The sequence below is a fragment of the Prinia subflava genome, chromosome 5, assembly GCF_021018805.1.
Source record: "Prinia subflava isolate CZ2003 ecotype Zambia chromosome 5, Cam_Psub_1.2, whole genome shotgun sequence".
In the NCBI taxonomy this organism is placed as follows: Eukaryota; Metazoa; Chordata; class Aves; order Passeriformes; family Cisticolidae; genus Prinia; species Prinia subflava.
The window spans coordinates 36,560,094-36,572,828 of NC_086251.1; the positions used below are offsets into that span (position 1 = coordinate 36,560,094).

Here is a 12,735-nt window from a genome sequence, read left to right on the forward strand (position 1 = left end):
CATTTATCAAAACAAGATGATGCTGGGACTGGAGCAGAGTTGCATAAACCTGGACACAGGTGTTTGTCTGAAGCATGACAGGCACAGGAATGCAGGATGGTGGATATTCCCCTCCAATTCTGCATTAGGGAAGATCAGAAAAACAATGCTGTAAAGTCCTACAAACAATGCTGTGAAAAGAAATCTGGCACCAACCTGATGTGTATGTGCAAGGCAGAGTCTTTTGGCAAGCCCCTCACAGCAGTGGCCTGAGAAAAGGTTGTTAACAAAGACAACTGGCACAAAGCAAAACTTACTACACAGATTCAACTACAATTGCCTTTTTCTTTTTTCTGGTATCAACTACTTAAAAATCTTTAAAACCATAATGTCATCTTGCTTTATCTTACTGTAAGCCACTTTTTCCCTAATAAATATCACATGCTAACACCAAGACAGCCAGTCCATCTCAAGTAAAGGTGAATCAGCTGTAGCATCTGACCCAGATATTACTCCAGTGTAATGAAGAACTATAGTCTCAGGTCACAGGGGCTCACTAAGAGCACCAAAACCTGCCACATGCAGGTTATCACTGCCAGACTCAGTCTTAGGAAGTTCCACTTACTCTGGAAAGATTTAAGCATAGAGATGAATTTGTGAGATCAGTAGTTCTCTTATGTAGTTCTTTGAAACCTTTAAAAAAGCATGGCACATTATTCAGAACATGTACAGAGATTTAGCAAGTACTAATGAAGTATTCAGAAGAGACATTTTTATATGTTGCAAACATTTTAATGATTACTTTTGAGCTTACACATTGGGTGCTTTTTTTTTTTTAAACTTCAAACTGCAACAAGTTAAATAAATGTTTATAATATACAAAGAAAATACAACCGAAAGTAAAACTTGCTTTAAGTGTGCCTTGCACTAGGAACCAGTGTTTTTTAATAGCTTTATTGTTGAGCTGCACAAACACACTTAAGGATTTGATCTTTATAGCAGGGCATTTGAAAAATCAAAACATATTCCCACTTGAAAGAAAAAGAAGAAAAAAAATGGTTGTGCATGATTATACGCAAAAACCCACTAAAATACTCCAATAGTGCAGGCACCATTAAAAAAGAAAAGGCTGGAGATGCCCATTAAGTCTAAATTTTAAAGGAAGCAAGTTTCTGACCAGTTAGCTTAAAGCCAGCAAAACAGGGATCAGTGATGGCAACTGTAGTGTACAGGGTATTAAAAGACAAACTTTACACAATACACTGTTAGAAATTTGTATCAGTGAACACTGAAAATCTGATGATCTGTTCTTTGGAACAGTCAAACAGAAACACCTTAATTTCCAGTTGTGCAAGCCCTTGAAGCATCACACAGTGTTCTGTGCCAATTTCTTGCTGGCTGTGTAGTTACAAGGATTTATTTTGTCATTAGCAGCTAACAAACATTCCACATTTTCCTAAAGCCTCACAGGTGAAAAAAAGGCAAGTCTCGTCAGAGCACAGCGTGGAGATCGTATTTTTGCACACAAACACAAGAGGCTTCGCTAGTATCACAAACACTTCCACGTCCCAGGCTGCGGTCAGCGGCTCAGTTGAGATGGAAGCCTTTCTCCATGGTAGCAGCTAGCAGACGCTCCCTCATAATCTCCTCGGAAGAATACTCAGGCAACTTTAGGTAATGCACACATGTATTCACAGATGGGTAACTTGCATCTGTAGCATCAACCTGAGGAAAAAAAAAGAAGGTTTACTGCAGTTGTTCACAGCACTCAGTATGGAACTTAAAAGTTGTAAAGTCTTCTAAAGCATGGCACTTGTGTATGTAACACCAGTTGTCAAGAAACAATAGCATCAGCAAAGCTACAGGCCAGTTTATAAATATACTTGCTTTATATGTACACTAGGACTTTGATATTTAAATATATGAATTATATATGAAAAATATAGGAGAGAGATATATATGGTATCGGAGAGCAGACCTGAAGCAAGAGGTTAGTATTGAAACCTTAGCGTAGCGCCATAAATGAAATAACTAACATAACAACCATGGCTGTAAATGCAGAAACCCTTGCAATTGCCAAGGCAAAGAGCTGCTCGAAGGGTGGCTGGCAGGCGCCGTACCTTGCGCACAACAGTGAGCCGGGGGTGCAGGTTGGCCAGCCCTCCTGGCGGGAGCGTCGAACAACCCGTGGTGAACTGCAGAAAAGCCTTCCTCTCATCCGAAGACATACCACACAAGACTCGCACAAATCGAAGGAACCCAGGGCTTCAAAGAAAGCAAAACAGTTACTGCTGATAACACTACAAGAGACTGGAGGGGGGTTCTAAAACTTGACACAGTAGAATTACAATCTTTAGTCATGTTTAAGCAGACATTGTAAGATTCTAGCGCCTGTTGAGTATTAAGAATAAAATATCCTTAAATCCAAAAAAACAGTCTTTAATCTCCTTGCAGACTATTACACAAAAAAATGTAGGTACATACTTATCTTAGAGTGTTATTTGGGTATGCATTTGAGTGCATATGACTGGGTAGAGAAGTAGAGCTCAAACACTTCAGCAGGTTTATTCTAACACAGTTCCAGAAGTAATTTGCATGTTATTGCTACCAAACATGATAAGCAGCAAAAACACATCCCAAACCCACAAACCTGAAAACATCAAGACCACCTTCTGATAGCCAACCACCAGTAAGTATATTTGTCCTCTGTATAGGACACTTTCTTTTCTAACTACACCTCAAGAGGAAGGAATAAGAAATATGGACAAAGTAACAACTGTACATGGCTGGAAAAAAATTATAACTACTATCAAACATGAGAATAAAAGCTCTAAAATCTATTTTTAATAATCTGTATTAGCTGCCATTACATTTTCACTAGTTACTTGTATTTGAATAATTTTATCTTCTTTCATCACAAAACTACCAAGTACCTTCTAACTTGGTTTGTTGTAATACACGGTTATTTCATGCAGTTTTAGACCATTACCTGCTCTTCAGTAACCTCCAATTTCATCCAATCTGGCATCTTCATCTAATGAACATTCTGGACATTCTATCATTTAACATTTTCTTTTAGCTACTATTTTAAAATCACTCAGAATAAAAGTACCTATCTCTTGTGTATCCCAGTTTGGGTTCGGTGTAATTGATGATATCCTCAGCTGCCCAAGAAGGTGACTGATTTCCACAAAGAATCATCTGAACCTCTTCATGGCTGAAGGAACTCAGCTTCTCCATTGGAAAGACTCTATTGAAGCCATCTTTAATTTAGACAAGATACAGTTATAAATATGAGTCCAAATGATGTTGATAAAATAATGTCAGCATTTAAATTGTATTTTAGTCAAACCAGAATCAATCAATAGTTTCTTAGTTCAGGTAAATGGAACATCTTCACAATTAAAACCAGCATAACTAATGCAAAGGTATTCTGAAATTAGTATCTTACCTATTGCATTTTTAGGGAAAAAATTTATTTTTGAAAGCCATTCCATGCCATCACATTAAACCAGCATGCCCTAAACACCCATTATTCCACCTAACTGCATATATTTTGTTATAGTTACAATTACCTCTGAAGGCCTCCATTTGTTTCTGTATACCAGTATGCATGCAGAAGTCAAACATGAGATCCACATACTCCTCTGCATTATCCATTGTTACAGTCTGCAAAGAAGTAGATAAATACTGTAAGAATTCACTGTACATTAAAGTTATTGTTGAGACAATAAAAATTAAACTGCTGGTTAAATTGTAAAGGTAGATTATTTCCTTACCTCATCTTCACCACCTGGTTTGAGATCCACAGCTGTAAACCCATATACTTTGGATGAAGGGCAAAACTGAAAATTTAAACTTCAAAATACAAAGGTAGTTAATAACTGAAAACAAGTCTGCTACTCCTTTTGTAAACACACCAGATTTACAAGCTGTCACACCCAAAAGCACCTCACTGGATTTCTAACCATTGTGAGTGGGTCACTTTGAAGCACTGTTCATGTATGTACAAAAGCACAGAACTACAAGCAGTAATGGACTATACAGATAATATGTGTTTCAAATATATGACTGAATATGCATATTCTCACTATTTATTTGGATTTGAACAACCACTGAAAATTTCATAAATCTGATATCTTTATGCTACCAGCTTCAAAACTACTCAAACCATTATAATTCACAAATTCAGAAAAATAACTTTCATTAAATTCCAGCGATAACAATTACAGAGCCACTTAAGCTATTAGGCATTTAGGCCCTTGAATAATGCTACCTGCTTTCTCTCCATAACAAGTCTAAATTCCACAAGCCCTTTGAGGATAAAAAGCTATTACAGATCATTGACAGAAGAGCTACAAAGATGGGGAAGAGTCTCGAGCCATAAAAGCCATCGCTTGGTCTGTTCAGCCTGGACAAGGGGAGACTGAGGGGAGACCTCACTGCAGTTACAACTTCCTCACAAGAGGAAGAGGAGGGACAGCCACTGATCTCTTCTCTGTAGTGACAGCAACAGGACACACACGAGGCCTCAAGCCGTGTCAGGGGAGGGTTAGGTGGGACAGTAGAAAAAGATTCTTCACCCAGAGGGTGTTTGGGCACTGGAAGAGGCTCCCAGGGAAGCGGTCACAGCACCAGCCTGGCAGGGTTCAAGAAGTGTCTGGGCATTGCTCTCAGGCACAGGGTGTGACTCTTGGGGATGGTGCTGTGCAGGTTGATCCTTGGGGGTTCCTTTCAGCTCAGGACAGGCTATCATTCCAAGGCCATAAGTAATTACTGAACTCTGACACCACACAACTTTAGTGGCACAACATGATTATAACAAGTAATGCACAATATTAATAGTAGAAAACCTGTTGTTTCAAAGGAAATATTTAAAACTAGGGAAGATGACATCTCAACTTGGGTTTACACTAGTAAACTTATAAGTACTTTGTCTTTTACAGTTGCTAAAAGTCAACACATGCTCTGTTTAACATGGATTCAAACACTGCACGAGGAACACAATCTGAAGTGTCAATCTGTCCTCTTTAAAAGCTCTCCAAAAAATTCAACAAGTTTCATGTTATCATAGCAAAGAAATTACTGAACCACCCTTTTTTTAAGGCTGTGATTTTACAAATGCTTGCGTTTACAAGTATTTATTTTTCCAGAGTCATACATCACTGCAGCATAGCCACACTTAAGATTAGAAAACTGAGCACGTGAGAAGAGAAAATCCTCAAGCTAAGGGAAAAGAATATCTGCGTCTCTATGGATTCCCCCTTGCAAATGATGCTATTTAAAACTAAGAAATCTTCGTTTGTAGTTATGTGTTAGCTTCTGTCTCTAACACACTGTTTGCATATCTAAAAATAAATATGAAAACTTACCCCAAATCCTCTATGCTAAGAGGAGGTCCCGAACCTGATGGATTCTTCAGCATTAATTCCTGCAGTTTTGTGTTCTTTTCATCTTCTGACAGATTTTTGTTGCTTAAAATCTGACGTCTTTTAATTGCAAGGTCCTTAATTTCTTTTAGAAACCTAGCTCTGTGTGGGTTTACTAATTCAAAGTCTTCCCATGTCAAAATTCCATTAAACCAGGCAGGAGGCTTAGGTTTTGGTGGATCAAGAATAAATTCTGATTTGGAATCTTCTTCCAGACTTCCTACTGACAAGGAATCATGTCCTTCTTCTGTAGAAGCCTCTGACTGACTTTCAGTACAGTGCAAGTCTCTGTCACCCCGTGATTCATATATCAACTTACTCATGTTACTTTTAATGTCCCCCATACACATGAGTTTAAAAAAAGGCTTAGAAATGGGTAAATCCACAAGTCTATTGTCCTGAATGCATTTAGCCAAGAAAATTCCAAGGAAATGAAAGAGTTTGGTTATTCTTTCAAGTTCATCACTATCTTGTGGGAATGGTGCTGTAAACAGTCCACATGATCTCTGTACATAGTAGCCAGGCGGTTTCAATCCACCTCCAATATCAACCTGATTTAAGAGACAGACAAAAAAAGCAGACACAGTTAAAGGTGGATTTAATTAGATATCTGCACTGTCTAACTTCTTATACTGCACTGCTCTGTTAAAAAGAGAAGAGTTAAAACAAAATGTGGACCAGAGTGGTCATTCTTGACCATGATGATTATCTGCTGTATGAAAATGTCTTCTTCCCTCCTGGATGTCTAGCTCATTTTTCTTTTTTTTTTTTTTTTTACACAAGTACTCAGTTTAAAATACAAATTAAAATATACCTGACGGGACTCATCATCTGGAAAATCATCATCACAAAGCCAAGCTCCCAAATCTGTCCTCTGAAATTCTGCTGCCACCAAGGCGTAAAATTCCAAGGTAGGACCCAGGCCTGTTCCTTCCTCCCCTAAAAACTCAACCTAGAAAAATATAAGGAAAGTTAACAGTAAAAGAAAATCCTAGTGAAATGTTCAGTGAAAAGTTGGTTATGGAACAGGATATTCAATATCCTGTCCAGTACATTAGAAATAGCTATCTAACCTCGCTCTGCTAGGCAGATATGCTTTACCTCTAGAACAGATTTTCTGTCTGCATGAATCTGCATGACATTTTCTGCCCATTCCATCAAGGATTCACCTCGCGGGACTTTCACTCTTTCATGTTTGAGGCGTCCAACTCGGAATTCTCCGGGATCATCACGGCGCACTGTGCTCGTGGTCCTTGTCCGTTCAACAGTGGCTTCACGTCTGTTCTGCAGCCATACAATTGCTCTGGAAATAAACCAAGCACCAGCTGTTTCAAACTTCCATGTCTTCCAGCATGAAAACTTGAAAGTAGTCACCAATAAAATGGGACTTGTTAAGTACTAATTGCCTCCTGATTTTTTTTAGGTATAAACCAAAGGAAACTATTTATCAGCCTGAAATATTCCAAAATATGGCCTGCTTCATATTTTATGAAGCCAGGAAACTAAACAATTTCTAATATAAGTGCCAGCTTCTGAAGATAGCACCAATTAAAATACACAGTTCTTGATCTGATTTCCTACAGTTTTCACATTACAGTGGGAAGAACAAAAGGTAGCATTCACTGTTGAACTTTTAATCACAGATGCTCAAAACTATTTACAGATATGTATTACACCTTTCACTATATACTGTAAGGCAGCTGCACATCACCCCACTGATGCCAAGTTTTGCAGATTTATTTACTTACATATTCCTTAGAAAAATACAGAACCACAGTTCAAGTGCAATCATAGACAAATAGACCCATATCAGTGAAGAATAGCTGCCTTTAATAGCAGTACTTATACAAAGTCAAATTTCCAAATTTTTGTATGTATTTTCATCTATGCAGCAGTAAACTATCTACAAAGCTACCATCTGTTGATTATTTTGCAAATAAAGTGTCATGACAGACACAGTGTAACATCCACAGTTCATACAGAATAGATGAGTTTTAGTATCTTAAGAGCTTAAGAAAGCTCTTTACTTTCAAAGTAAATAACATGAAATGTTTCCTGAGGGATCGCTAAAATGCAGCTTCTCTAAAAATTACTTTCTTCCAATACAAAACAAAAAAAACCCCAACACATGGACCATTTTTCTGAAAAAGTTAAAATTTTTACACAATAAAAAGATTTAAACTGATGTGTTGCAAGATAATACCTTCTTTTCTTTTCCTTTTTCTTTCTTTTTAAATACCTCATTTTATATTCTTCATGAGGCACTTCTACTGCATATAAGACAAAATAGGTATTTTGGCAATTCTCTCTCTTCCCGCTTTGATTTGGAAAACAAAGTGTAGCAACAGCCAAAAAAACCCCTCAAAAACTAATTCTTCCTTCTCATTACAAAAAAGTACACCAGCAAAAAGGTTTACACTGTCTACATACTCTCAAGGTTATAACTGCTGCAATCAAAATATTAATGATTCCAAAGTAACAAAGAACTCTAGAGATACCCTTAAATATTTTAAAGTCTCGTTTTGTTCCAGTTTCATTATGCTGCTTATAGTGACTTTAAAAATAGTATCTTTTTCTTATTTTTCTCTGTTTTGTTAAAATATTAATGAATTTAAAAACCATTAACCAAAACAATCACCAGTTTGTGGAACTATAAAATGTGTTTCCAAAAAACTTTTAGTTTATATGATTCTCCAAATGTTTTCTGTTTTGTAGTCCTTTATGCAATGAACTGCAACCCAGACAAACAGCCCAATAAGATAACCTAGCTATAAGTGCACAAGCAAGTCTTCAGCTGAAGTTGAAAAATGAAATTCCTTGTCATTCTGAGCTTTTCCATCTTCTTACTTCCATTACCCAAAATTATTCAGATTTGGCAAAAAAATTGTCTCATTAGGATTACGGTCCTAAAAAAATCAGCAATTTAGAAACTACTGTACATAAAAAATGAAAAGCAAGCAGTCATACTTTTTTTTTTTCTTACCTTGATGCTCCAAATGCTGTACATGTGAAGTACAACTGTCTTGTTTCAAATGGAATTAAGAAAGGACACTTGCTTGTTAGTTGCTCACACCAGTCTGGCAAAGCTCCGCTTGCTAGTGCCAAGGGTTCCTGTAGTTTGGTGCAAGGAATAAAAAAACCACCAGTGTTAGTAATGTTTGACTTAGGTGGTCCCAAAAATTTGTAACTGAGTATATACACAGCAAACACACCCAAATACAGAGTTTTCATCTGTGCTTGAGTAGGTTTCTTTCTTCTCAGTACCTGAGATTTTCTCCCCCTTTTAAATGCTATCAATATGGAAGCTGCATGATGAGCAGCTGAGCTCCAGCCTGTTCAGCCTGGAGGAGACTGAGGAGAGAGATCACTGCAATCTGTGACTTCCTCCTGAAGGGAAGAGGAAGGGCAGGCACTGATCTCTTCTCTGGGGTGACAGTGACAGGACTCAAGGACATGGCCTGAAGTTGAGTGAGGGGAAACTTAGGGTAGATATTGGGAAAACACTGTTTACCCAGAGGGTGTTTGGGCACTGAAGAGGCTCTCCAGGGAAGCGGTCACAGCACCAGCCTGCCAGGGTTCAAGAAGCATTTAGACAATGCTCTCAGGCACAGGGACTGACTCTTGGGACGTCCTGCACAGATCCAGGAGCTGGACTCAATGATCCCAATGAATCCCCTCCAACTCAGCATATTCTACGATTCTAAGTTCATAAATTTTCTAGAACTTAAGAGTGGACACAGGGTGCTTTGACACAGACACTAAAAGCTGTAGTAAATCTCTGGGATACACACTACTCAAAGCACTGTGGGGAGATCTAAGTACCCAATTACCCGGAAAGAATTACTCCTGAGTTTGGCCCAAAAGAAGTTCGATATTACCATTTCAATATCAGAAGATATAAAAGAAACTTGATGGTAGAAAATTATCCCCTTGAAGTATTATTACAGTCCCTTCTGAAATACAATTATAATAAACTGTACTACAGAAATTATTACTACAATGATGCTCACAGTGCCAGAACAGTCTTTGAAAGAACACAAAAAATTGAAACTTTTTTTAAAACAAATTATTAGGATAATGTGACTGTAAAAAAACCCCTCAAACCTCAAACACCACACAAGGGCTAATTAAGGTGAGAATCTTCTTTAATTTTTGCTGAAGAAAATGTAGTTCTGCTGAAGAACTACATCCTAAAGTTTTCCTTTTAATATATCTAACTAATGTGGTACCAATATGATGTTTTCTAAATGCTATTTTTGAAAGCTTTATGTAGAATGTATGAGTAATAAAATGTCTGTGAACCGCAACATAATCAATTGTCTTTTTTACATTATCATCAGGCAGGCATACACACATTACACTGTAACATCGATGTCTGGTACAGAAAAAAGGTTATTATTACTCATAACCAAAATATATCAAGTAAAAAAGTTTTGTATGCTTTGTACAAAAACAAACTGCATGGTTTCAGTCAGACTAGTCTGTTCTTATAGAATTTACTCATTCAAAATATAAGGAAGAAAATATGTATGAAACAATTCAAAAATAAAAAACGGCAAAACCCCAATAATTTCAAACAGTCAAGGTAAAGAAGAGAATAACAGAGTCCTAAAAACAATACTACATATATACACTGGTTATAATGTATTAGTGTAATACCTCAATCTGTTGCAGAATCTTTGTAGTAATTTTTTTACTTGTGAATTCATCTGGTGGAAAGTTAAACTGAGGATGCTCATCTCCTTCTGAAAATAATCAAGAGAAAAGTTTTCCTTTATTTTTTTCTTCATTAAACTATTTCAAAAGCTCTGCAAAATAACTAAGTTACCTTCTTGAGAAGTCCGTGCTGTGTAAGGGTCACTGGCAACTATATACAAAATTCTAAGTAACTGCAGAACATCTTCTACTCCACAGGAGTTCTGTCCACTGCCAGCTTTGGCCTGGGGTTGTTCCTTGGCCAAACTAAGGATATCAGAATTTTGAAGAGTAGAAATGGCCCCTTGACTCAATCCAGATTTTGATCCATGTTCACAAAAATCCTGTAAAAAAAAAAAAAAAAAAAGAACGGTTAAGAATGAAAACTGCTTCTGTTGCTGTCTTTAGGACTGTATTCCAAGTTGATTTGAAAAAAATCAAAACAGTTACTGCATTCAAACCTAACACTTAATCAAAATGTGCATGGCGCAAATCACGATTCAAATGCATTTTAACACAACTACGTTTAACAGAAGACATTAAAATAAAAAGGCAAGAGCAGTAAAATCTAAACTTGAAACTGGCTTTTGAACATTCAGCTTCCCTACAAACACCATGGCTCTCCCTCTACAAGAATCTTTAAAGCTGCAAAACAAAGCACACAGCCATTCATAATAAAAAAAGTTTGGATGCAGACATATACCTTGTATGCAGCTATGAGCTGGGAACAATTTCTGTTTTTCCTAATACTTTTATTAGTGCCGGTTAATTTCCAGTGGCGCAGGAAAGCTGAGTCTGCATTCTTCTGCAGGTAGGTTATCAAGTCATTCTTTGGTAATTCATCAGTGCCAAGGTACTGCTCCACATGCTCTACTGACCAGCAACCCTACAACAGGAACCACCAAATGTTGGTTTTTCCTGATTGTAAAGTCTTTAAGATTTCACATGCAATATATGTCTTTTTTTTGAAGGAGCATGCATTTACAAATATACTCACTAATATTCTTTAAGTAATTGAAAACTGTTAGTTCTTTTTAATGTAGCATTTCAAAAACTGCAATAATATGTCTTTCATTTTTATTAAAACAGCCATAAAACACAAAGGCACAAAAGTAGGTCTTACCATTTTTCCACTTTCCTTCTCTTTATCAGAATCCTTCATTTCTCTGTACATGATTCTAGACATCAAAACAATGAGTTAATATTTCACGCTCATAGCACATCCTCAAAATTCTGTATAACCATACATTGACTTATTAGGTATCAGTGACATTTAGATAATGTGATGTAAAACAGCAACAGCAGCTGCTCTTTGCTGCACAGGAGATCTGAGATAAACTGACACAGCAAAATTGTTAGGCTTTATTTTCATGTTGGTATTTATCTTGCAAAGTATTTAATGTTTCCATTCGTGAGACTTGAGTAATCAAACAACCTTCATTGTGTCAATTTCCCAAACCAGCTTTAGATTTTTCACTACATATGCACCAACTCTTTAAAATTTTGAAGTCCTAGAGGAGTTGCTGTGCATAACTTAGAAGATATGCACACTTAAAACTATTTCTCATGTTTTTTAACTAGAAAACAGTTTGTCACAGCATGCAATTTCTGACAGAAGGCAACTCAGAAAATAGGTGCAACACATAAGCACTGATGAAATCTGAACTACAGTTAAAAATACTGCACCATTCCTTATTGCAGTTGTTGCTTTCATACACATTATTCTTCTAGTATGACAGAAGTTACATCAGTAGTAAAGGAAAAAACTCCCCATCATATTGTCTTAGACTTTCTGTCTATTACTATAAAGTTAGTAAGGTCAAATTAATGTCCAGAGACTAGCTGAGGTAGGAAGGGACCTCAAATACCATGTTTAAATAGAATATCCTGTATTTCAGTTCGAGTCTTTTTTCTTCTTGTCCTTTCACATGTCACAGTCTAGCTTCCCCATGTCCTCCATCAGGTATTCATACACATTAGTAAGAGCCCACAAGTCTTTTTTCCTCCAGACTAGACAGATCCAGATCTCTCAGACTCTTCTTTGCATGACAGAAGCAATCAACCTTTTAATCATCCTAGCAGCCCCTTGCTAGACTCATTCCAGTGTCCATCTCTGGTACTGAGGAGCCCTGAATGGGGACATAGCACTGCAGGTGTATCTCACAGTGCTGAGCAGATGGGGATGATCACCTCACAACCTTCCTAATGCAGCCCAGGGTGCTGCTGATCTTCTTTGCTCCTGGGGTCCATAAGCTGGCTCGTGTTTAACTTTATGTCCACCTGGACCCTCAGGGCCTTTTTCCAACCTCCTTTCCAGCCAGCAGCCCCCCAGGCTGAACCAGCACACGCACAGTTACTTTTTCCCAGCTTTACATAGACTTTACATCTCCCTTTGTGAAATGTCATGAAGCTCCTGGCTTCCCATTTCTCCAGTATGATGAGGTCTCTTAGAATGGCAGCACAACCTTCTGGTCAAACAGTGATTCCTCTCCCATTTTGTTTTGCCTGGAAGCTGAGGGTCTGCTCTGTCTCAACATACAGTCCACTAATGTAGATGTTTAAAGAGTCCTGGACTCATCATCAACCTCTGGAGTACACCAGTAGGCCTTTACACCAAGGACCACAACCATCT

General features: G+C 37.5%; 1 protein-coding gene across 8 annotated transcripts in view; it reads right to left on the reverse strand.

Moving 5' to 3' along the window:
* Positions 1-749: 749 nt before the first annotated feature.
* Positions 750-12,735, reverse strand: part of HECTD1 (HECT domain E3 ubiquitin protein ligase 1) — a 61,605-nt gene continuing 49,619 nt past the window's right edge. For 7 of the 8 annotated variants that reach the window (XM_063398867.1, XM_063398863.1, XM_063398862.1 and 4 more), the window contains exons 30-42: positions 11,227-11,281; positions 10,807-10,989; positions 10,237-10,447; positions 10,068-10,153; positions 8,392-8,519; positions 6,510-6,711; positions 6,223-6,360; positions 5,352-5,959; positions 3,759-3,837; positions 3,555-3,648; positions 3,092-3,242; positions 2,100-2,244; positions 750-1,704 (exon numbers count right to left, since the gene is read on the reverse strand). In XM_063398867.1, the coding sequence (XP_063254937.1) occupies positions 1,567-1,704; positions 2,100-2,244; positions 3,092-3,242; positions 3,555-3,648; positions 3,759-3,837; positions 5,352-5,959; positions 6,223-6,360; positions 6,510-6,711; positions 8,392-8,519; positions 10,068-10,153; positions 10,237-10,447; positions 10,807-10,989; positions 11,227-11,281 (2,218 nt within the window). In that variant the 3' untranslated portion in view covers positions 750-1,566. The remainder of the gene's footprint in view (positions 1,705-2,099; positions 2,245-3,091; positions 3,243-3,554; positions 3,649-3,758; positions 3,838-5,351; positions 5,960-6,222; positions 6,361-6,509; positions 6,712-8,391; positions 8,520-10,067; positions 10,154-10,236; positions 10,448-10,806; positions 10,990-11,226; positions 11,282-12,735) is intronic. The other variant, XM_063398868.1, reaches the window with a different exon arrangement.